The following is a 26,698-nucleotide window of genomic DNA, read 5'->3' as shown; positions in this document are numbered from 1 at the left end:
GTGTTATGTGTTTTTAGAGGTAAACGACATGGAGTAATATGAAAATAACGTCACCTTTGGTTGTCTGTTTCACTCCTTATGGCTTGATCAGTCAGAAGTAGGTCATGCAGATCCTTGTACACAAACGCAGCTACCATTGATCCTTTAAACGCCCCAAGAATCAACAAAAAATGTTTTTAAACAACAACAAAAAGAACAATATTGAAATGTTTACCAGGCTCTGAGGTATGTGACATTTTAGGGAAGGCGAATGATTAAAGAGGATAGACTATGTAAACTAAGGAAGCACCTTTACATGAAGCTTTATTTCAATAAAGAAATTTCTATTGGAGAAACCAAGGTAATACTAAAAGTTGTAAAGTTACCACAATAGTTAATACGAACCATTTTCCTCAAAATTTGAAGAAGCGATATCGATTCTCGCTCGCCATTGTTGTTCCTCAAAGTCGAAGCCACTTGCATTCAAATGATAGGCTTTTTGAATGACCAAAACTGTCGGAAAGAAAAAATGACAAATGATAGCACCTGCGGTGAAATTTGCAATAGCTCACCTACACAAACATGCGTTTTGCGGTGTACACAAATATTTCATAATCTTATTGGATGGAAGTGTATTGTTTGTATCGTATTTGCCCTTCAACGACTATTCGACGAATTCAACCATTTTACAACGTTTTTTCAATGTAAAACTGATGAAAAAGTGAGTAGTACTGCACCAACTAAAATTGTGAAAACTCAATTCGTTCCTCGAACCGTTTCGTTGGAGAACTATAGAGTTCATTTGGAAATTTTTACGAGTACGGTTAAAAATCTTGCATTTATGTGCATCGCAGACGATTGGCCAATTTTGAGCTCAGTGTATGGTATGAAGTAAGCGGAAAGTATTTCTAAGATTTGACAATTTTAGTTAGTAAAGTGTTACTCACCAATCTATTATTTAAGAAAAGTTTCAATAAACAGATCGAGAAGAACGGTTTCACAATTTGAAGGATTCCTATTCTCTCTTGTTGATTGTTTAAGAGAACGTTCAATTGTCTTCTCCACCGCGAAAAATCAAAGTATCAAACAAATTGAAAAAAAAATAAACAGATGAATCGATGACATCCAACAATAACATTTCTGATAAGTTGGGTTAATAGCTGGGTTCTTACATCATGCCTTAGGAAATTAGACAACTCAGTGGGACAGTCAGTAAGTTAGTAAGTAACAGAGGAATAGACTTTGAAACTAAACAGGATTGAAGGCCGCAAACTCACCCATTTTGGGGGAAACGATCCTTTCTGAAAGCCTCATTCCTCTCAGGTGTCGGTTGCCGTAATTAAGAGCAAATATCTCGACGGCCTCTGCCACCTCAAAGATGGATGTTTTCAGTGTTTTAACCTCTTCTATGCCGGCCTTGTCTTTTGTGATGTTCTTGATTTTTAAGGTGAAATCTTCAAACACAGCAACAGCCTCCTACAATTACGTAAAATATTTCCAGGTCATTAAACAGGCAGTCTCATACTGTATTTACAATTCATACTAAGGATCCAAATGGTGTCCAGGGTATTCAGTGGCCAGAGAACTCTTTTGGGGGCCTGGATTATTTTTTAAGCTTCACCATTTTTACCTCATATGGCTTAATGGTGGTTTATCCTTAAAGGTCAGGCATTTACTTTTTTATCGTTTAAAAACATATACCAAAGTTAAAAAGCCTTTAAGTCATATAGAATTAGATACCTGTAGGGAAGTCCTTCTGGTAGTATTTATTCCGCCAAATTTTGATACATACTCCTTTGCCTAAAATTAAAAATATTGTCTCTCACGTTTGTAAACAGAAGAGATCTTGAAAAACGACATGCATAAAAACGGTAAATGACTATTTAGAGAACATACTAGCTGTTCAACTGGTGATGGCGACGGCGACGGCGACGGCGACGGCGACGGCGACGGCGACGGCGATGGCGATGGCGATGGCGAGGGGAATGGCGATGACGAGGGCGATGGTCGTGGCGACGGCGATGGGGACGACGATGCCGATGGTGATGGTGAGGTTGCAAGGTCTATTCTGGGTGATAGTAAAGGCGACGAAGTTACTGAAGATATTGAGGAATCTTGAAAGAAAAATGTTAATCAAGACCACATCATACAAAAAAAAATTTCCTTACTATTACACTGCGAGGGCAAAACTGCGAGCGGAAAGGGGAGTAACAAAATGTCCGCCAATAAAGTTCAAAACTCTTAAACGCACTCGATTTTATATTAGTTATACAGAAAGCTCCTATTGTTTCTTTAGCATTTTATTCGTCTTTGGCAGACATCTTGTGTAATTATTGCTTAGATAGGGCTGTAGGATGTTTTTCGAAAACTACACACCAAATACTAGGGAATGAAACATATTCTGTAGACTTTTCCCTAATAGCTGAAGAAGCTGTTACACAATATTTCAATATCCTGTTCCGCGTTTTCTTACTCGAATAATATTCCACCAATCAAATTCCATTTTCGCTCTTTAGACTTCACTTTACAACGTGTCGTTTCCTTGGAAACAACCTGCATTTTATCACGTATTCGAAGCGCAATACCTAACACCACTGAAAAAATATCACATGGGACTAGATGCTACTGATAATGAATTCTCCACACAATTCTGGTTGCTTGAAAAGTTTTGCTCTTTTCCTGTTTCAAGACTGAAAGCGTTAAGAATCGAAAGTGTCCCATCTCGTCTACGCATGCCTATGTATATCTTTTCGGTGCGCAGAACATCAATTATATTCCAACTCAGTATTATAACATAGCCAGTAAATTTGTGTAATCAAATTCAATTGCGCGAGCGTGCTTCATATTCCCATTGTGCGCGCTCATGACGTCAGCAAGGAAATCCCTCGAGAAAAAACATTTTCCACTCAAGAAGCTAGAGTTGCTCGAGGCTACGCCTCGAGCAACTCTTACGTATCTTTCGTGCTCTCCAAACTTCCCGCGTGCTTCATATCTCGATGAACGCACGCTGACGTATGAACCAATTTTTAATTGACTATCTTTTAGACAAGAAAGTGCATCTACGTCCTCTGAGGATATATGAGAACTGAGGTAATCCTTACCAATCTCGTTATAGAGTAATGGTTGCTAAGTCGATCGAAATGTCCGCCATATTCGAATTAGATGCACGATGGTCAGTTTATTATGCTCACTGCACATTTTGCATTGCATTGAAATTAGCCCTTACAACTTCACAGTTCAAACGATCGGATATTAAAATATAACACAGTAGACTTAAAATTGATTCCCCTATCCGAAGAACAAATAAGTCTGCAAGTCTGTTGTATTTGTTTTAGAAAACGATAATTGGCATGGTTCTTAACCGACATGAGTCACGAACTCTTCACAAAAAGATAACGCTCTTCACATCATCACGCGTTATCATCTAACAAAGCAATTGGACTGATAATTCTTTGCAATTGGTATTCGCCATCAGTTTCATAACTGCTGTTATTCGTAAAAGTGATTGTAACAGAACCATCTGTAACTTTCCCCTGTTCACAAGGTTAAAGTTAGACATGCATATCGTGAAAACGTTCATTGAGATTGTTTCAAAAATATTTCAATTTACGCAAAGGTTAGTGTAAACTTGATTTTGACTGTGTGAGGGTTTTTATAATTTCTCTTGAGAATACCACAAACGTTAGCAAATAATATTTTATATTGCCCTTAAGCGCTTCTAGTGTCTTTGAGTTTACTCAAAATAACATAAAAAAACAACATATCAACTCACCCTTGGGGATCTCACAAATATAAGCGTGCGGTTTTTTCCAACTTTCATTATTACATTGGCTTCCAAACACGCCCCGTTCACCATTACGGAACCTCTTGTACATGAAAGCGGCGTCGTGTTCACCACTTGGCTCCCCTTGTCCCCATTTGGAAATAGTCAGCGGTCTTCCACTCACCCAGGTCCAATTCCTCGCCCTTTTTCTTAAACCAATTCTCCATTTATTTTCATTGTTCGTAGTATTTCGCCTTTGAATTTCGTCATTAATTAAACTCCATTCTTCTTGGGATTCAAAGGAAACTAGGTCCCCTCCTAGACTTGAGCAAGTGTGTCTGCCCCAGTACCAGGGCTCTCCATCCACCGAAATTATGTACCAAGAGTTTTTAAAAGTTATATTTGGGCATTCTACATGATGATGAAGATGAAAACAAAAATACCAATTATCCTAATGATGATACACAAAGTGATAATTATAATAGCATTGATAACATGAAAAGATTATAACCACAATCACAATAAAGGAAAAAAATGAATGAGACAGAAAACGGGACTCATTCCCCAATTGATTCCTTTTTTTCTTTTTTTACATCATATGTATTTGTTTGATCAGTGTCAATCAATACGATACATCTTTCTTCACTACAGCGTCCGCCACCCTGGCCTGCTTTTGTGGATTAGTTAACTTCACTTCAGCTAAGATTATGATTATAAGGTTATTTGTGAATTCATGTAATTTTGGTAGTCGAGCTTTTGAATATTAATTAGTTCCTCGTTGAGCTGACACCTCTCCCACTCCGCCCCCTACTCTTCCTCCTCTATCTAATCAGACTTAAAAAACGTAAAATTAAATGTGAATGCAGGTTCCCATAAATGTGCAACGCATTTAATCGTATACAGTTGTTACGAGCAAAGAGCAAAACTTTTAGGTGCACGCGACAATCTCAAAAGATTATCTGGGGAACGATAATCAATAGGGACATGAAAATTAAAGATAAATTAATTAGGGTTAGAGCAGTTTAGAATTTAAAGTCAGTCTTGCAATTAAAATAGGTTGTTCAAACCCGTGATGCCTCCTCCTTAAAGTGACATTTCCTAGATTTGCCTGAATTCCTGAGGTCAAGTCTAACCATGACTTAAAAGCTACCAGCAATACCTTTCAGGTTATCGCTTACAATTCTGACACGCTTTTTCCGATAACCTTTCTCGAAAGAACTGCATTTATTATTTGTTTTCCTTAGAGGGCACGGTAACGGATCCTGGAATCTTATTGGTAATTCGGTGCGGGTTTTCCTATCTCTGCCCACGGCCACGGTATCGCTTGAGCGAGCCGCCGATTACATCTCAAGCTTTGTTGCCATTTTTCATAAATTTAATTCGTTTTGCCGGCTGGACAGTATATTTAAGCAAATCGTTGTGGAGCAAATCAAGCCGATTGATAACATTAATTCTCTCTTTCTATCTCTTAGATCACTTTGTTTGGCTGTAAAAAGAATTGGCTTTGAGATAAATATTGGTAGCAAATATGTCATTAGATGGGTTAACGCGCGGCCTAAAAGCCGCTTGTAATTAACCTAAACCTTACTAGAAGTAACCCAGAAAGTTAAAACGTGAGGTATTTCTTTGCAATTGAATTCATTAATGGTAATTTTATTCATTATGTATCTGAATTCTCTCAAATAATTTGTTCCTCGGAGAACAGTGAGCGAGGTCTTCTATACTTCAAATACGCTTTCGGTAAGTCTTTGCGAGTCCGTTCAAACTGGACATTGGTACCGGAAATTTTGCAACAGTAAACAAAAGAATTCAACGAGAAAAAGCTACTTTAAAATTCCCCTTTTCATGAAAGACCAGTTCCATGAGAAAACTCCCCCAAATTCAAAACATAGATTTAAATTTACTTAAAATTATTATCCAGTTCAGTTTATTTGCCAAACCAGCGCCGTTGCGGTTGTTGATTCGTTTTAAAGGGTGCATGCGCTTTTTTCTTACGCGCTCTCTAATTGATAGGTGTCAAATTGTGACAGATACTTGTTAAAAAAGGTTTCAAAGTTTGTTTGGAGGCCTCTTAAATTATCTTTTTCGTTACCCAAATAAAAATATTTCGGTGAGGCCTCTTTTTAATTTACATTACCTCAATCTGTTTCAACCGCCATTTATACTCGCTCAAAATTTGTTCAGATCAAGGAAGGTCTTGCTGCACTTACAGCCCTAACTCATTAGGGCTCTTAAGGAAAACATTTCGTTAATTTCAAGGGAAAAAAAACTGTTATTCACCAGCCTAGGTCGGTCCGTATTGGGAAAAACTGTGCCATTTATCTGAACTACCGGTGCTCAAGACCTTGGGCACAGTGTTACCCAATACAGACCTTCCAGCCGGTGAATAACATATTGATCACTGACTTGTACAAGAAACACACACCAGGACACACAAGAATAAAAGTACTTCGATGTGTTATGTTCAAAACAACAAGCATACACCGAAAATTTCACGGGCAGCGTGTTCAACTACATATGCGCGCCTAAAAGTTCATTCATCGCTCACACGTACAAGTTAGGTGGGCTGAGTATATTCTGTGAACAATGTTTTTTTTACTTTTAAGAAGCAAGAGCAATTTTCATGACACACGTGCAAGACTGCTAATGTTTCAGCACATTATATGCTTTATGGTTGAAATGTGATCTTACCTCCTGGCATCTCGCAAATGTAGGCATCTCCTCTATCATTCCGAGGGATACCATTAAAGAGGCTTCCATTCATGGATATTTCCGCCCTTTCGTCGTTCACATTTGGTTCAGAATCTCGCCATTTCGAAATATTCAGCTGTTCTCCACTCTTCCATATCCAAACCCCATCTTTCTTCTCCAAACCAATGAGCCACGCATTAGTAGTCGAAGTATTCCAAGTACCACGTTTTTGAATCTCATGATTGATAAACTGCCATTCTTCCTCAGTCTCGATGGAGACTAAATAACCTCCCAAGATGGAGCAGACTTCATTGTTAGGAAACCTGTAAATTTTGCTTTTCGAAAATATGTAAGAGGAGTTTTTGAAACAGGTTGGTTGGCACTCTATAAGAAGAAAATAAATGAATAAATAAATAAAGGTAAAAATGTATACTGATGATAACAACAGTGAAAGCGATAATGATAAAGACGAGAAGGTCTATTTTATATTTATTAATTTTAATAACAAACGATGGGCATCAAAACCCTCTACATCAATGAAGCAAATATTAGATCTAGGCTAGGTTTTAAAAGTGGATCTTGGAGAGATCAGGGTAATAGCACCGTTATTCTTTGACTTTTTGTTTTGCTTTTCAACTCACGTTTTGAATCGCAATCCTATGTAATTTTAACAGGAAGTCTATAACTAATTAATATGATAATTAGTCAGGTATTATCTTTTTTTCCCGTCCATGTTAACAAACATAAATATTAAATTGGAATGAAGCTGCCTCACCTGTCCCTGGTAATTTCATCAACAAACGAAGGATGTCTGTAGAAGAGAAAATGGACAAATAAATTGATTGTTATCTCCAGAGTAACATTTGAAACAATGAAAAAGTTTATTAGATTTCGAGTAAGACGAGTACCAATGCATTTTATTTGCAACATGCCCTTTAACATCTATTCATGAATTTTATTACCTTCCAAGGGAGCTGACGGAGAAATTATAAAAAAAAATGCAGCACCTCCGCAATTCACCAACTAGCTCAACAAAACTTGTCACATGTGGAAACATTTTTAAGGATACGATAGACCCTCAGGAATGTCCTTCGGAAAATTTTTTTAAACGGGTTATTCGGAGCGCAACCGAACTATAAATGAATGAAAAGGTTGTAAAATGTGCTATCCAGAGAAAAAAGTGTTTCGTTTGAGCTCGCATTTTAAGCGAATTAATCAGGTATCAATTCTGACCGCTCAAATAAAACTTCTGCACAATTTGAATCTTGAGGGGTTGGTCTCCAAAATTTTGTGAGGATTTTTCCATATTCTTGGGAGTTACAAAACTATGGATCAGCAGGCCGCGGAACCTGCGGAACCTCCAGAGCCCATATATATATATATTTTTTTTAAAGAAGAGCAATGGGTTGATTATAAAGTTTGCTTTCGGGCATAAAGAAGAATGATTTAGAAGAGAAATATGTTTTAATTAATCATGACGTTCAACTTGGCGAGCAGTAAGCAGTCATCTACTCTGAGTGTTACTAACAGAACAATGATTTGAAAGCTATAAATATTTGGTTACCGCGATATCTGATAAACGCCTCATCCCAACGCTCTAAGGAAACCTACTTTGCACTATATGGAATCTAAAAGGCTTCAGGAATCCAATTTATAAGAGATCCATTTCTGATTAAGAACTGAAAGTTTAATGCGGAAATCTTTAAAGTCTGTTTTGTTTTGTTTTAATTAACAGTGCCAAATATCCGCCACCTGACATTTTTTCTCTGTTTGGTTTGGCTGAATTTCACAGGACGTTCCAAAATGGATATAAATGTGTCACAAATGGAAAGTCAAGATATAATTAAGGTGGTACTAACCTAGCGTACAACTTATACGAATGTGTCATTACGGGTGATTTTTATTCAATTATTTTTCATTGTAAGGAAAGAGAAAAATATCGAGAAACTAATAATAACGATAATGATGATAATTAGCTTTAATAATTAGACAACAACTAGAGAGGACATGTTAAGAGTTTGGTATGTTTAGTTATTAGAGTTCCGCAAGGTAAATATCGAAATAAATATTTTACAAATAAAAGTCAATTTTGACGGTTTCATAGCTACCGCAGAACAAACAGGAATAACTAGGTTCGTACTCACCCAGCATACAACATATCACCGATGTTTTGAACATTTTGCAGGATTCACTTATATTTGATTCACACCGCGTGAGAGTTGCGGATTTGCGGCATCCTCACAAAAAGTCTTTCGTACGAATTAGACTTTAATGCAAATCATGATCTCTGAACACATGTTCATGGCATTTTTTTCTGTCATAGACGGACCAATGGACAAAAAGCCACTTGCACCTGGTGTGGAGCATTGTTTTTCTAATACAATCGGAAAACTTCACGGCATTAAAATACTTTTTGCAGTTCAAGTGTTGTGGAAGAAGCAGCTAAGAAATATTTGATGGTAAGAACAGTAATTGTTATATGAGCTCTGTTATATGAAAGTTGTCTTAACAAAATTCTGTTTTATCAACGGGCAGCTTAAGCTAGTATGCCATCTGTTCGTTATGCATAAATGAGAATTATTGTTATTTATTCATATCGCCTATGACATGCTAATTACTTCGTATGCCTTTAAAAGAATTGTGGCTAACGGCCAAAGTTTAGTGTTCAGCCTACAAAACAACTCTCTCCTAGAAAAGCGTCATGCAGACCATCACTTTTCTGTCCAAATGTTTGAATTCCAACAATTTAGAACGAGCAGTGAGTCAAAAGCTCTTAGTGCGAGACGTTCTCATAATCGCACGCTTCGTCATCAATGTTTATTTATAAATGGGTATGACGTAAATTAGATTATTATAAACTGTTAAGCACATCTACATAATGGACTCCTTCTCTCTCTCATTGAAGAGAATCGAAAGATAAATACATTCAATTAAAGCTGCGTGCTAGAGTGCTTCTTAAAGAAAGACAATTCGTGATATATTGGCTTAAATTCCCGCCTTGTCTGTAGTGGACTGTGGTCTTACTCGAAGGAAAGTCATCAAGATACTGAGCTATTAGAAATTTAAATCTATAGATTTGTTTATTTCGATGAATCTTGCCTACAAGTATACTATCGCCCAGAAAATAAATTTGTTATCGTAACGAAGATAGATTACAATTACAGCTAGTTGAGTGCTTAAACATTTATGAAAAGAAAGACCTCTTTTTAGCTGCAGATCGAAAGTCAGATCGATCGTAACTGACTTATTGCTGTTAACTAAGTGATTGCACTAAGTAATTCACTGTCATTTCCGGCTGGCTGGATCCAGTTATTTAAGTTAGGTGCGATTTCGATTAAAACTGAGCACAAGACTGCATTTCAACTGCCCATACATCCCCAACCTCACTTGGATTGACCTGTGAGCTCTTCCTTGTGGAGTTGTTCTTTATAGAAGATCGAAAAACGATGTTCATCTTTCTTGTGAAACGCTCTCTGATCTGTAGATAGACGAGCGACGCGAAACACGGTTCTTAGCACTTGTACTCGGATATCTATCGAAACACTAAAACTTGATGATATGGAGTTAACAATTAGTTTGTTTATTTTTTTTTACCTGAGTGTTTCGCATGCAGTGTAGAGTGAAAATCAGGAAACCCTGCAGCATAAACATGATTTCAAGATCATTAATTTTTACAATATGCAAACAAATTAGACAAAATACCTATTAAGATTTCCAAGAGGAAAGAGAATTGCATATCTTATAATTAAAAAAAGTCTGTCTTCTCTTGCATAGTTAACAGAATTGTTGTTTTTAAACCTCCAAAAAATATCATGTGACCATCGTAATGGTGTTTCACTTGGTTAGAAAGTAGAATAATGATAGAGACTGAATATTTTGACAGTTACCATCTAACACTGACCTGAGCAGAGTTTAGTATGGTGAAGAGGTAAACGAAAGCTTTATGGAATCATCACCACGCATGTTTCGATACCCATTCTCGGAGTTAAAAGAAAACATTCATTCATTTTCCTTTGACAATGAATTTTCATTTTTAGATATCGTAAGGCCTTACTGATTAAGGAATGAGGAAGTTAGGCGAATAGAGCCTCACAGGAGGACATGGCTGCCTCTTCCACTGTTTTGTTTTAGTTTTATGTTGTGAATCTTACCGTATTTACTGAAAATGGTTGTCTTCCCCAGTTGGATGCAACAAATTGGTCATCTCCTTTATGACTCGTACGAGTATCAAGATGTTGAGCTGAAGACTACAATTGGAATAAATTGAATATTTAGATAAGGTTATCGAATAGCCAAAGCTGGAGAGGATCCTTGCCAGAGACGTTACTAGTTTGGTAAAAAGCGTAGGATGAAAAGTAATTTACAGGGAATAGAGATCCCAACCGGGGAGCTTTGATTATCTGACAAAGTGCGAAAGAAATCGCAAACTTAAGTGTCTAAACTGTATGAAAAATTTAAATCTACTACTCTTACTGCCCCTTTCATCTTGTACAATGTTTTTTTTTTTTATGAGTTATTTGTGCGCGAAAAACATATCTTGGTATATCAATGTGAAACAGTAAGAGAACATTAACAAGGAAGGGGAAGAATCTTTATTCTCATACTATGTAGTTAAAGTTCGAGAATTTATGTAATTTTGGTAGTTGAGCTTTTGAATATCAATTAGTTCCTCGTTGAGCTGACACCTCCCCCGCCCCTACACTTCTTTCTTCCTCTCCCACCTGAGCAGACTTAGAAAAAACGTAAATTAAATGTGAATGCAAGTTATCATAAATGTCCAACTGGAGATACGCAGTTAACCTTCTAAAGTTGTTACCGAAAAGTTTGTTGGAAAAAAAGAGCAAAAGTTTAAAGTGCACGCGACAATCTCAAAAGATTATCCAGGTAACGGTAATCAATCAATAGGAACTTAAAAAAATAAGATAAATCAATCAGTGTTAGTTGGTTCTTTTTTTCGTTTTCATACAGTTTAGAATTTAAAGTCGGTGTTTTAAATAAAATAGGTTAATCAAACCTGTGATGCCTCCCCCTGAAACTAACATTTTCTTAGCTATCCCCGAAATGCTGAGGTGAAGTCTAACCATGACATAAAAGCTACCCGCAATACCTTTCGGGGTTATCCCTTGCACTTCCGACATGCTTTCTTCCGACAGCCTTTCTGGAAAGAACTGTATTTATTTTTTGTTTTTCTCAAAGGGCGCAGTAACGAATCCTGTAATCTTACTGGCCATAAGTGCGGTCCGGATTTTCCTATCTCTGCCCACTGGCACGGTATCGCTTGCGCAAGCCCCGCACTACATGCCTAACTTTGTTGTTATTTTTCGTAAATACATTTCGTTTTGCCGGCTGGGCAGTATTTTTAAGCAAATTATTTGAAAGAAAATCAAGCCGATTAACAACTTGTTGATCCTCAATTTCTCTCTCTCAAATCACTTTGGTTACCAGCCAAAAAATGAATTTTGGTCATCAAATGGGTTGACGCGCGGCCTAAAAATCGTTTGTGATTAACCTAAACCTTCAGTAGAAGAAGCTCAGAAAGTTAAAAGGTGAGGTATTTCTTTACAATTGAAATTATTAGTGGAAATTTCATTTATTATATATCTGAATCTCTCAAACAAGTTGTTCATTAAAAACCAGTGAGCGAAGTCTTCTATACTTTAAATACGCTTTCGGTAAGTCGTTGTAAGTCCGTTCAAATCGGACATCGGTTCCGTAAATTTCACTACAGAAAACGAAGGAATTCAGCAATAAAAAGCTGCATTAAAATTCCCCTTTTGATGAAAGACCAGAGTTACTCACGTGATTGCACCAAACAAACGAGCAAACTCCCACAACCTCAAAACATACTTTTAAATTTAATTACAATTACTTTCACGTAAGTTTATTTGCCAAACCAGCGCCGTCGTTGTTGTTGTCCTTTTTTCTTACGCGCCCTCTAATTGACAGGTGTCAGATTGTGACAGATACTTGTGAAACAAATGTTTCAAAGTCTGTTTATAGAAGCCTTTTAAATCACTTTTTTCAATACACAAATAAAAATATCTCGTTGAAGCCTCTCTTTAATTTGCATTACCTCAGTCTGTTTCAACTACCATTTACTCGCTCAAAATTTGTTCAGTTCATGGAGTATCTACAGCACTAACTCATTAGGGTTCTTTTGGAAAGCATTTCGTTGAGTGTACGAAAAACAACTGTTACTCACCTGCCTAGGTCGGTCCGTATTGGGAAAAATTGTACACTTTGTCTAAAATACCGGTGCTCAGGACCTTACCACAGTGTTACCCAATTCGGACTTCCCGGCCAGTGAATAACATATTTATCACCGACTCGTACAAGAAACACACACGCACGCCCACACACACTCATTGGCTGCTATTGGCGGTCAATTTTCTACAGTCCCTTGTCTATACTCTATGCAACCCCCCCCCCCTCCACCCCTTTTATACTCTTGAAGAAACACCACTTGACTGCCCCTTGTGGATTCACTTTAGTTTTGAACATTGAACAGACATTAGTTTTGAACATCGGACAGACCAAACGTCAGTTTGGTACACGTTTAAAAGAGCATCAAAGAGCGGTTTTCTTTTGCAAAAAGGAAAATTCAGCTTTATCGGAGAACACATGCCTAACTAACCATACAATTGGGTAGGATAATTCTAAAATTATCACCACTAATCGGCGTTTCCACCAGCGCCTTTGTTTGGCATATTAACTCCGCCCACGCTCCTTTAAATCGAGTGACGATGGCGGTTTGCTTCCTGACGCCTATTTACACCCCGTCAGAAAAAAGGCCGCTTATTAGAATGGACGAAAAAACGGATTTGCACCATATTTGCGCAGTGCAAATGTCAGCAAATCTGGTCCAAAGCCGTAGCAAATGTGGTGCAAATGGGGTAAATGCCACATTTGCTTTAGATTTGCACGGGGGTGGCAAATCCTGGTGCAAATGTGGCATTTACCCCATTTGCACCACATTTGCTACAACTTTGGACCAGATTTTTTCACATTAGCACAGCGAAAATATGGTGTAAATCCATTTTTTCTTCTCTTGATATCACCCCTTATGAAGGCACTAGACAAGAGTGTCGAAACGTTGGGTCTATGAATTGTAACTTCTTCGGTTACATTCATTAAATTTGCAAACCAGAGAAGCATCAAACCATAACTGATTGTTGACATCATTTCTAAAATCAATAAGGCTGCAGACTAAGGAGAATTGTGTTTGATTTGTTAAATATCACCTTGAGAAGTATCAAAACAAAAACAAAAAAGCCGAGTATTAAAAACGTATAATTTCACTTGATTCCTTCCTATCCTTACCTTCAAGTACTTCATACACTGAAACTCTATTCCCAGTTTGAAGAAGAAGAATCTGAGAAATTAATTATGCTGGTTTGTTTTCCTTGTCAATTAGTTTTCATCAATCTCTTTGATAAAGTACTTTTACTGTAGTACAACAACTTAACCCTTTAACTCCCAAGATCTCATTAGTGATTCTTGTTACTGTCTGCCATACAGTTCTTGTGATGTTAGTTTGGAGAATTTGGTATTGGATCAACTTAAAATCATGATCCCCTAATTGATATTTCACTTTATTCTCATCTGACTTGTCTGCTTGATATTGTATTGATATTGTAAGGAGAAACTCTGTACAGTAAATGGTTTGAACCTGGGGGTAACATGTAATAATGAAGTTTGATCGTCCGGGTGAGTGTAGTCCTGAGAAGGTCTGCTGTCGGTAGTGGTGACTGATGTTTCGACAACCCGAGGTAAGCCCTGACGACAACTCACAACGGACAGCAGTCTATAGGAAACTGACACATAACGACAAATTACTGGACGAGTCATTCTACAACCCGACATCACACAAAGCCACAACTATTAGGACTCTCACGCGACGAGCGCAACTAGTATGCAACACGACAGACAGCTTCTGCATTAACCTAGTCTATAGAACGACATACAGCAAAACAGCAATTCATGGAGAATATTGGATTATGGCCTGAGTGTAACGCCATAAGGCCACTTTATTAAAGCAGATACTAATAACGTCTACAAAAAGAGAGACTGAAAATGTAAACTAGAGAAAGCCGTGCCGGGGGGGCAAACCCGGTGTGAAAATCAGATAGGAAATCTGGGGCGGGCCAGGTACGACTTAGTCCCCCGCCGAGAAGCTTAACAAATTCTGGATGCTGAAGCGCAGATCTGTTGTTCTTTAGAAAGCACTGTGAGGGATACTGGGCAAAAGGTAACCTGTAACCACGCCTAATCATGTCAAGCACGAAATCTGAAGCATCTAATGTTTCAACCCAGAAGTTAAGCAAGGACTTCAAGCGACGTTTGACGCCATTGCTACTGCCTTTAACACTGAATTAGTCGCTACAGGAAGACAATAAATCTAAAAAATCACACTCAACTTGCTGGGCATCAGCATTATCAGTGGTCAACAAACCGCCCTCTAGTCAATCACGACGAGCGCTACTCTTTGAAGTGTACGCAGGTTTGGTGCATGTCAAGCTCAAATGACCAAAACCTCCACACTGAAAAAAGGGGAACACACAATTGCATGAAAATAAAATCCACAGCATAAAAATAAAAGAACAGTGGAGTAGCGTGTAGCGTTAGCAGACCCGAAGGAAGATTACTAACTGACAACAGCTCTATATGCGACACGCAATTAACGCGTATTGCGTAAGTGAAACACCTAATTGTCTAACACAATAAGACTGCCAAATACAGAACGTGCAGAAAACAAATATCTGCTAATCTACGTACCGCAGGTATTTTGATATTCTGCACTAACCTTGTTTATAGAACGACATACAGCAAAACGGCAATTCATGGAGAATATTTGATTATGGCCTGAGTGTAACGCCATAATCGACGAAGTAAAAACAAAGCTAGTATAACGAGAAAGAGTAGGCTACTTATCTGAAAACAAAGCCCCAAACGACGAGCTGGTCTAGCTTCCGAACGAGAAGCCAAATCCTTAGACGAGGATCTCGACGAAGAAGCCGCGCGGAGTACAGAAGAGGAATCACTTTTTTTTTTTTTTTTAAACAATTTTATTGACAAGACGATCACTTACACTACTTACAGTATTAATTATACTTACACTGTACTTGCTACTTACACTACTGATACTTATACTTACACTAATTATGCATACACTACATTACGATACATGTATTACAATACTATTAACATTAATTTAATTTACGGTTGGCGTGTTTACAAAGTTATTTTCAATTAAAAGACAATCACAAGTAAACATACAGGTCACAAAAATGCTACATTTCTTTGGATATTTACTTTTGATATAGCTTAAACAAATATTTATGCAATTAAGTATAAGTCTAACCTAAAACAACAGCAGCATGAAAAATTAAAGTAAAAAAGCCCACGTGCGATAAAATTTCGGAAGTTCTTTTTTTGCGGTCAATTTGTAATTTTCGCTGATGGGCTGTTACGAGAATGTGAACGAACAGAAAAAGAAGGTGGTTGTTTCAACCGCAGCGTGTTGGTGTAACATGTAAAGCAAAGAAAGTGAAGCATAATAAACTTTAAGACTACAACAACTACATAGTGCTTATGTAATAACATGGACAAAAAGGAAATTTGGATACTTAGCTCGATGAGATAGAGTCACTAACCCGGCACAGTTTTCCAGGCTTCTTGTCGACTTTGAATGTCTTCAATAAGATAACAAAATTAAGTAGAAGCTACTTGATATTCAACTGGAATATTCGAGATGTTAAAAACATTGTTATCAATAAAGAGAGATCTGTTGACTACCTTCGCGACGCGACCAGCTTGTTTAGAGGAACCACTTCCTTTCTCGTCAGAACCGTCCGTGACGGACAAGACGACGCTTCTCTTTATTGATTTTTCTGCCGGCTCTCCTCTCGGCCCTGTAAATTCTCTTCTCGTCGTCGGAGTCAGAGGTGAGTTCGTCGGACAAATATTCGTTAACGGTCGCCCATCCAAATTCGCTCTTGTCAGCTGGCTTAATGGCTTTAACACGCTTGGAAACTAATTCAGTACCTGACTCTAGAGCAACTTTAACTTTCTCCTACAATTTCTACTTGAGAGCGTCGGATCCTTCGTCTATTTTATCCACCACCTGGAGGGAATGATCCAACTGCTGCTGGTTTCCTTCCCTTTTGCAGGTATATTGTTCGCGCCGAGCTCTATTGACTGCTTGTTCAACGGAAGAGCTGTTCTCCTCGGAAAATCGCTTCGCGAAATCACTTAGCCAAGATTTAATATGTTACCTTAGTGAGGTTATCGGTCAAAGAATCCATCGATTCAGAAACGGCAGACTGTATAGCAGCACCAACAGAAGGATCTAAAACTCCATCGTTCCGACTAGAACGTGCCCTAGCTTCCTCAGAGTCGCTCATGCTAAAGAACAGTAGAGTAGCGTGTAGCGTTAGCAGACCCGAAGGAAGATCACGAACTGACAACATGCAGCTATATATACGACACGCAATTAACGCGTACTGCGTAACTGAAACACCTGATTGTATAGCGCACTAAGAATACCAAATACAGAACGTGCAAAAAACAAATATCTGCTAAACTACGTATCGCAGATATTTTGATATTATCTGACGAGAACAAGTATCTTGACCGTGTTTTTTCCAACAACTATAACGAATACTCCGTCCGAGGAAACACTCACCGGCCTTAACTACTACTACCGAAGCTAACGACAACACAACTCCTACGACTACAGCAACTATACCGCCCATAAAGGGCATATCTGAGAACATCTCGCGCATCCTACAACCATTCAATATCCGCGTCGCTCACAAACCCATTACAACACTACGTCAGTTACTGACTAACGTCAAAGACCAAGACGAACCGAGGAAGAGACAGGGACCAGTTTATAAGATCAACTGCTCCGACTGGCACGCCTCCTACATCAGTGAGACTGGCAGAAACCTCAAAACCAGACTGACTGAACACAAACGAGCGACGAGGAAAGGCGATGTCAACAATCACATTGCTGAACAACACCGACTTTCGAACCACACTGTTGACTGGGACTCTGCGCAATGCCTAACCTACAACACCAACTACTTTCAACGACTGACTCTGGAAAGCTGGTTTACTAACTTGGAACTGACTCCCCTTAACAGGTGTCAACCACTAACGGCACCATACAAACATGACATTAACATTACAAACGAACCAAACAGAACGACCTAACTTTACTAACGGATCGAGACTGATCAATCACGACCGACCTACGCCACTTGAGTCTTACAGCCAATAACATCGCGGCAAAACCGACCAATCAGTTTATAAAAACCGGACTAAGAACATTCGACTGACAACAACTATTCACTTCACTCTGAAGATGACTTCCGCTCAGGTTGTCGAAACGTCAGTCATCACTACCGACAACAGTCCTTCTCAGAACTACACTCACCCGAACGATCAAACTACACTATTACGAGAAATTCTCCCTTGGTCACTCATGAAAGTTAGAGGGTTAACATCAATATCCATATTCTCTAGACTCTTAACTATAAATTTTCATTGGTACTGATGAGAAGAATTCATATTGTAATCAGAGCGTCTTGAGCTGGCAATCTTTTTGTCATTCTCATGTTCTCAATGAATGATTCAGCAATATTACTGGAGGGAGAACTTACATGCTGACTACCCTTGGGGCTGATAGGGTTAATTAAGCAGAGAGAACCAAATTAGGCTATTGTTTCACATGTAAGCCATGCTGTGTTCCCTATTTACCAGGACATGTGTACAAAACATGGTCCAAAATTAACACAAACATCACTTTTTTCAAAGCCAAGAGTAGGATTCCACATTAGAGTAATATTTGAATTAAGTATTGGTAATTGTAGAGTTCTGAGAACTGTATTTGATAATTAAAAAACAAACTCACAGTCTGATTAAATTGGTATTCGTAAACAAAGTAATAGCTAGCTCACCTGATTGTAACATAAAGAAAACCCAGCAAGGACCCAACCAGTCTGTTGTCAGTTGTCAGACAGGCAAAAAATGGGTAGAACAGGATCCTGTACACAAGAACAGCGACAATATTCTGAAAAACTAATTAAAACAGAGGAATTAATTTTTTTCTCTGCTAGCTCATGTTGAGTGTTGGACTGCTGTGCAGGTGAAGGGGGTAAGATTGTATAGAAACTGTGGTGCTGCGTCAGTGGGAGAGTATAACAGGGTAATTTAGTATTGTTGACTGAGTTGAGTTGATAATGGAAATTGGCCACTTTGTAGAATTTAAAAGCTGACGTTTTGCGTGCAATAGCCCTTCATCAGAGTAGTTGGAGGAACTGTGGGTTGTGTGTGTATTTATAGGCAGAAAATGGAGCTATGCTATTGGTGGGAATATGGTGATGAGAAAACAAGAATAAATTAGTTGTTGATACCGTGGGGTTTAAGAGTGCCTATTTGAGAGATACTTTTGTTCTGAAGTTTTTTGCGACCCTTCAAACTACCTAGATGTAGGGAAAGGCCACAAAGTGCCATATGCCGCCCAGAATGATTAGGGAGATTAAAGTATCTAGCGATCAGTTTGGATGTGTCCTTGTCATTTCTTTTTATATAGTGAAGGTGTTAAGGCTGTGTTGGTAGTTGAGGGTTCAAGCCCCAGACCACAACAACACTCAGGGTCTTAAAATAACTGAGGGGAATGTGCTGCCTTTGATTTAACATCTGCAAATGGTTAGACGTTCTAGTCCTCTTGGCTAAGGATGATAAACCATAGGCCCCATACTCTCCTACATCTTCTCTGTACTGGTTATAAGCAGGGGACATTAACCCTTTAACTCCCAGAAATGATTAACAGGTAGCTTCTCCCAATAATATCCTTACATTATCCTGCAAACAGGTGATGAGAATACCCAGACTTCTCAGGTAGAAGACGTTTTCTTGATCTAACAGAAAAGTTCTCATAGCTGATGAATATGCAATTGTGCAGCAGCTAGAGGGGAGAATTAATTAATATTCAGATCTTGAGAGTTAAAGAGTAAAAGAACTTACAGACTTCAACAAAGAGTAACAAATGTGGCTCCCAGTGTGGTCATCTGGCCTTGTTATCATTTATAGAGGCCCACATTTAAACCTGCTTTCAAAAGCTGAACTGAGCCAGCCTGTCTAAATATTCCAAATAAATAAATAAATAACTTAATATCAAGTTCACAAATGGAAGCTAGGTGCCCAAGGGGCCCAGAAGCTGCAACTACAGTCACAGCCCAAGGTGCTAGAACACCCAACTGGCCTACCCAACCTGCAATCCAGCTGCAAGCCTCCTGCACTAAACACCCTCTGAGCACCCATCACACTAGAGCCAGATGGCTCAGTGGAGGAAAACATAAATAAATGAATGAATGAATAATACAAATAAATAGAAATAGACCCTGCAAAAGAAACCCTACAATTAGGGTCGAGGGGAGGAAACACCAAGAACTGTTATCCTAAAGGACAAGAATCCCACACTATAGAGCAGCAAACATAACACGGGCACATGGTGGAACAACACATGCACTGATAAGGTATACTGCTGGATGAGGATGGCCCCAGGGCTCGAACAACCCCAGTAGTACTGCTGTAAACTATGCTGAATGCAGAAAATGCTGCATGGATGCTAATAACTGGCTAAGATTCAAACCAAATGCCTGAAATCGCTACTGACCATACACGTATTTGCTCTTAGTCACATAAATTGTATGTTACATTCCATATAACTATATTAAAATTTGTTCATAAACTAATACTGGTGACTGAGTTAACCTATAGTCTTTAAAATGATTTTAACAGTGAGAGAAAAAACAAAACAAAACAAAATAAACAAACACTTAATTTATTCAAAAACAGGTTGCCATGGTATGACCACTTACCCTGCACCCATCCAGCTGGGTCAGGCATCTGAAAAATTCCATTTTGTGGTTGTAAAAACAACATTTCAATCTAATTTGAACCTTCCTATTGATAAATCCTTACTTTGATGTATGAAAATTTTCCAAATCATGAAAATGTGTTAGTTCCCACTCTAGTAACTCTATTGAAAATGTGACCCCATTGTAGCTAAGTGAGTCATGAAAATGCCACCCAAACCAGCAGCACATCCCCTTGCCTTGTATTACAAGTAGCAACTTTTTTGAAAAAAAGTGCATGTAGCTGGGTGTCACTTAGACTTAAGTACAACTACTTAAAAGTACACAATGATCAGACTATATGTTGCTGACCTTCAATATAAGCCTTAACCTTTTTGCTCTATTAATCAATTTCTGTACTCACATCAGCAAACCAGGATATCCATTGCAGTTTTGAAGTTCAGATTTGACCCTTTGCTTGACAAAGGCCAGTATAAAAATAATGACAAGCTTAAAAATAATAACAATACATGTAATAATAATGATCAATTGTACAAGCATGAAATAATGAGTGAAGTTTTAGCAAAACATCATCACCTTTTTAACTTTCTGACATAAAACAAGGGGGATGGGGGCACTTATTCCAGAGGGGGTGCTTTTTGGAAGAAGGGCGCTAAATCAAATTATTATGATATGTAAACAATTTTGTCATCATTTTCTGATGAAGGTTACTTCAGTATTTCATTCACAGCAGGAAGAAGACAGCCAAGATCAAACAGACTCTCTTTGATAATTGTGAGGCACCTACATTGATAATTTTGAGAATGAAAATCTGTATAAAAAGATCCACATACAATTTCAGAGGAAATAACTACACGAGGCTTACTGTAATTTAAGACACGGAACAGAACGAAAATGAAGATTTGTAATTTCAGAAAGAAAAATTTTCAATTTGCAAAACAAGAATCCGTGTGGAAATCCACTGTACAGAAGGATGAGAGGGTCCATTAAAAAAACCTCTAAGCCGTCGAAAAAATTATCCACAACCGCAAAACCGCAAAAAAATTAGATCAAAATAGAAAACCTCATGCAAAACCGTCAAAATCTGTAAGTGTTCACATCCCAGTTCTCAAAACCCTGATCGATCCGATACAGTGTTGACAAGTGGAACATACAGAGGTTTCGCGGCTATTCGAGATCAGTGGCCGCTTGGATCGAAGAGAAACCGGAATCCAAATGGGAAAATCCGAAAACCACTTTGGAAACCAAATCCGAAACCCATAAGATAAGTATTTATGACGAAACCGAAAAACATATGCTAAAGAACGGAAAATCCGCAAGCCGTAATGAACACACAATCTGAAAAACCAAAATTCCATGGCACAAAAACCGATCCTAAAAAAATATCGAAAATCCCAATGCCCCCCTTATGGATGAACCGGTCAGTTCAGTCCAGAGCTCATACAAATGATAACACAACAACCATTATTATTACTGAAACCTCAACGAAAACTCTTTTTATCGTTATTATTTTCCAATCAGAAACATGCTGCAAAACAACTCTAGTCACGCGATATTTTTCAGGGAAGGTGTCATGTCACGCAATCGAATCATCCGTCGACTATGAACATCGATGCTGCAGCCTCACGGATTTTTTTTTTTTTTTTGTAATTATAGATCTACATATTATGGCTAAATCGCGCAGTCCTTCCTTTAAATACAGAAGAGGATTTGATTAGCTAAGAACACCACGGAGATGTTCATATTTTCAGTTCGTTTCGTTTCCTTTATCAAATCACAGTAAGTACTAAAACTTCCGGAGATATGGTCGATTTTAGTTTTACAATAGAGACTAAATACATTTTATGAAATCAGATATTTGAAAGACAGACGCAAAGAAGAGTGTTACAAACGTTAACTCTTTGACTCAGTTGTATCCAATTCTGCGCATAAACTCCATCATCTGCTACCACTCAAGCAAACACAGTTTAGAAACCAGTGTAATTTTAAGTTTGGGAAAACGTGCACGACCTCACTTATTCCATTCAAGTCCAATCTGTAGAACTTTTATGCGCAGTTTTTTTTTTATAGGGTCATTGTATATTACATGAAATTGTTTTTGAATATCAGTGTGTAAAACTTCAAATAACGTTTTGCAAATTTCATGCTGCGAATTTGAATATTTGTCAATAAACAAACGATATACCTCGAGGAGACGACAGCGCAACGAAAGAACCAAATCGCAGAACGAGCCGGCGCGAATCTAGAGCGCAGTCATTCATGCAAATATCGACATCCACAATAGTGTACGTACCCCTGAGAAGTGTTCTCCGCGGATCTATCTGCCATTTTCAAAGCAATCTATTGGGGCAACTGCACGTGGTTCAACCTATCTCGTCTGACAGTTCCTTTCATTTGGTTCCGTAAATTTGAATTAGATTATGGTTATCTTATGACCTATTGTTTTTTTCGGAAAATTAGCGGAAGAGAAATAGCAGGAGTCTGGAAACTAGCTAAGTTGGTGACTGCTGACTGAAGTACAGGAGATTATCAAAGATGGCGCGAAATGTCGGAGAGTGATGTGAACACATCACTATACTAAAATGGTTTGTTAGTCGTTTTAGTTCTCAGCGGCAGAGTTTCGCTAATATTGGTATGTATTGCCATACATGGTAAAATACGTGGTAAAATTTCCTCTGCCATGAATCTTTTATTTGGCACATGGTAGGTAATTTTACAACATGTTTTAACCACGAGTTTCATTCCACTACATATATCCAACTTAAGGTATCTTTCTGGGCTGGAACGTGAAAAATGGTGTGGTACTGTGTGTTAACTAACTTTGTAGGTATAATTTCAATAGTCTGAGTATGTCAGGCTAGCTGAGTGAGGCTTATAAGTTACAATGTTTGCCTTTGTTTTTTATCTTTAACAAGGTCATAACATGAAGCAATTTTGTCTTCATTCTTTAACTCCCAAGATCTGTTTTCTAATTATCCCCACTTGTTTCTAGAAGTTTCCTTGTACATTTGTTATAGGAATTTGTTTTTAGATCAAGATAACAACTTTTTTCATTACCCTTTTGTTGGATATTGTAGAGATGTTTTAGGGAGAAGTTACATGTTAATTACATCTGGGAGTTTAAGGGTTGAACAGTGTGATGTGATACACTGCTACATAAATTTCACTCAACGTTGAAATATCCAGGACTTAAGCATTCCCTACAAATTTGTTCAAACTGAAGTTTACTAATTCTGCAGAGCAGTTGCAGTATGCAATTCTAATGCCTATTTCACAATTTTGACAAGTACTAGGTAATCTTTCATTTACTCAGACTGAAGGGAAAATGAAATTGTTGATTAACTTGAAAGGTTATTGATAAAGAAACAGTGAGACTTCACCGTACTCAGACTATTAATTATTTTTCTCCACAAGCCTGGTGTAACCAACGTGCCAGTAATAAATTTTAGGTAAGTTTAATTTCCTGATGACTGGACTGAACTCTTCTATTTACATGCCATTGCCAGTGGTTTCTACATAAAGTATTGCAAACATAATACATCAAGAACAGACTGAATAATTATGAGATGGGAAATAACACAAGAAATACAAGTAACAAGAAATAATTTTGTATAACATAAGCAATACCAACAATTTAGGAAACATTTGTCACTTGATAAAAGAGCAATTTACTTGACAATTTGGGATGGCTGGCTTAACAATGTACTTGCAATTGCCTTTTAACTCAAGCTCACACCTTTTTTATTTGCATGATCTGTGCAAAAGTCAAACTTGCGGACTGGGGCCAGGAGGGGGATTGGTTTCTACACCTGGTGTCTTCTCTCAATTTTCTGAGCTGGAAGAAAATGTCTTATAAGAAAGTTGTGCTCCAAGGAACAACACCCCCCTTCATCTTATCCAGTTGTTACTGTTACACATGTAGGTCAAAAGAAGTGAATTTATCTCATGTTGTGTGAATAAAAATATGTAATTGTTAATTTGCTGGGCAGAGTTTATTAAGAAGTGAAGATGATGACATTTCCTGAAAACAAAAACCAAAAGAAAATCAGAAGAGGAAGAAGAAAGGAAAAAACATTATTGACTCAGGTAATGTTTTAGGATGAACACAAACAGTTTCAAAAGGAACAGATGTTGAGATTCTACACAAACTGTTATACCTCTTTATTAGTATTAATCGAGTATTGTGCTGTACAGTGTCCTTGTCAATTCCAGATGCAATTTGCATTATTACAAAAACATGATATAAAAAGATTCACATAATTATACATACAACATCACAAAGATGTCCTGACCTTTTTCCTAAATTAATTTTACATCTCTGTTAGATTCTGATGAAGATCCTCTTCCTCCAAAAATCAGGTATGTGATTTGTTTTTCAATTTCATTCCATTTCATACAGTTGTAGTTAAACTCTTTGACCCTAATATCAGCCCTGAATCAAGAGTCTAGGAAATGATCACCAACTATAGGAGCTCTTGATTATTAAACAAATTCTCCTTGTCAGCAGCTTAGAAAATGCATAGAGAACAGTATGGAGAATATGTTCTGATGTCAGGTTGTATTCAGTACCTGGTTCTCTTTCACTCGTCTCTGTTTCAGAAAAGCCACATCAGTCAAGAAGGAGGAGAGTTTGAAAGCTAAGAAAATTAGAAGAGCAATCAGCTTGGACTCGCGTAAAGAAATTATGTTGACTTATTGAGGGTACGTGATACTTTTTATGTGAAAGGTGATGTGGAGACTTTATCTTCACGGGAATTGTGATTTCATCTTTTTTTTACATAAATAAATTCAATTTTCATAGGATTAACAGTTTTATTAACAGGTTAGAAAGAGTGAAAATATGAATTTGGTTTAATTTTTTTCTTTGGTTTTATTTATCTTCAAAATGTGATCGTCTTGAATTTCATGTGAATGTGAAAACATTTTGGATACTTTTCATGATGAATAAGATAGCTAAATATATTTACATGACTGAGTTAGACACAAGGGTTTTTTTTAGCAGACTCTGCTTATTGATGGAGTGGGAGGGCTGGATAGGGAAATATTTAGTGTGAGGTGAGCTTGAGGTACAGTGAGATGATGTCAGGTTTTTTAACATTGTGTGACCTTTAACATTGCTTATGCATTAGTTTGCTAAAGAAAACAAAGCCATCTGCTTCATTCAGGGTTCAGCACACTTACCATTAGACCACTCTGCCTCAAATAGAATTTGAATATTATAGCGCTTGAGTTATATTTCGATGTGGTTTCTACAGATGAGGAAGAAGTTGTGCCCATTATATTTGACATTTCGGCACCAAACCATGGTGTTCATTTACAACATAAGATATTGGTCTGGAGAAGCATCTGGCTTCTTCTAAAAATAATATCCTGCTAAATTTTGTTTGTCTGTTTGTATGTTTTGTTTCTTTCCTTTCTTCCATCAAGCATTGCAAATGTTAGATCTGTCATAGGACATTGCTCTTATGCTAATACATTTAACCCTTTGACTGCGAAGAATTACCAGCATCTAATTTCTCTTTACAATATCCCTCCTGAATCAATCACTTTTTTTTGTTGAAAGTAAGTTGTTTAAATGGTCTTCTTTCACTGGAGCTTCTTTTCAGGGAAAGATGATTTATTAAAACTTACTGTGAATTGTGTTTGCTTTTCTGGTTTCTCCAAAATTTTAACTTTTGGATAGGCACATGTTACACACAGGTGTCAAGGTTAAGGGCACAAGAATAAAGGAAATGATCACCAACTAAGCTCTTGTTTGTTAAATAAATTCTCCTTGTCAGTACCCTCAGAAACACATAGAGAACAGTTTAGAGAATGTGCATACTGTTTTAAATGTGCTCAGGGTTGAAAATGAAAAACAAGCAAACCAAAAAAACAGCAGCAAAATAATAAAGACAGTGTCATCAAAGGTGAATTTAATACAATGTTGTTGTGTTACTGAAATATTTAACACATGGATTGTTATTCTTGCTTCAGTCCAGTCAAACCTGAAGAGAAAAAAAGCAACTTCTGCACTTGATTTCTTTGGTTCTACTCCGGTTGAAAGGGAATCCAGAAAAACATTTGCTACTAAAAAAAAACCAGTGAATAACTAACTACACTTTTTCCACCCAAGATTTTTTTTAAAGAAGTATTTCATGCATCATGCATTGAATAGGGAAAACTTCAAACCTTGCCTTTCTATAAAATTCATGCATCATGTGTTAATTTTTGGGCGTAATCACGCATCCCTTGTAAAACCCTCAGCCAATCTGTTATAGTTATATCAGGATGGTCTACAGTGAACACATACCATGTCACAAAATCAATGGGTGCTGGTAGTGACCAATTGAGGAATAGTTTTGGCAGAAACAACGCCACGGGCTGCCTTAAAGGAATA

The 26,698-nt window shown here is 37.6% G+C and overlaps 2 protein-coding genes and 1 pseudogene across 2 annotated transcripts in view; 1 reads left to right on the top strand and 2 right to left on the bottom strand.

The window, feature by feature from the left end:
- Positions 1–26,698, top strand: part of LOC136280913 (uncharacterized) — a 78,238-nt gene that overhangs the window by 38,202 nt on the left and 13,338 nt on the right. The window lies entirely within an intron of this gene.
- On the bottom strand, positions 51–9,064 carry LOC131800246 (C-type mannose receptor 2-like). Its single transcript, XM_066166509.1, has 9 exons — positions 8,578–9,064; positions 7,209–7,244; positions 6,434–6,817; positions 3,752–4,153; positions 1,876–2,093; positions 1,720–1,779; positions 1,257–1,455; positions 385–492; positions 51–142 (listed from the first exon to the last, which is right to left on the bottom strand). Exons 1-9 carry the CDS (start codon positions 8,609–8,611, stop codon positions 51–53), a joined length of 1,533 nt encoding a protein of 510 aa, XP_066022606.1. The 5' UTR covers positions 8,612–9,064.
- Positions 15,564–19,856, bottom strand: LOC136280911 (uncharacterized; annotated as a pseudogene).

Source organism: Pocillopora verrucosa, chromosome 5 (genome assembly GCF_036669915.1).
Source record: "Pocillopora verrucosa isolate sample1 chromosome 5, ASM3666991v2, whole genome shotgun sequence".
Lineage (NCBI taxonomy): Eukaryota > Metazoa > Cnidaria > Anthozoa > Scleractinia > Pocilloporidae > Pocillopora > Pocillopora verrucosa.
This window is presented reverse-complemented; position numbering and strand designations above follow the sequence as displayed.

Coding starts and splice junctions, on each gene's coding strand:
- LOC131800246 (XM_066166509.1), bottom strand. CDS start 8,611: ATGTTCAAAACATCGGTGATATGTTGTATGCTGG. Junction 7,245..8,577: donor GGTGATATGTTGTATGCTGG/GTGAGTACGAAC, acceptor TCTCTTCTACAG/ACATCCTTCGTTTGTTGATG. Junction 2,094..3,751: donor TATTTGTGAGATCCCCAAGG/GTGAGTTGATAT, acceptor TTTTCTTTCAAG/ATTCCTCAATATCTTCAGTA.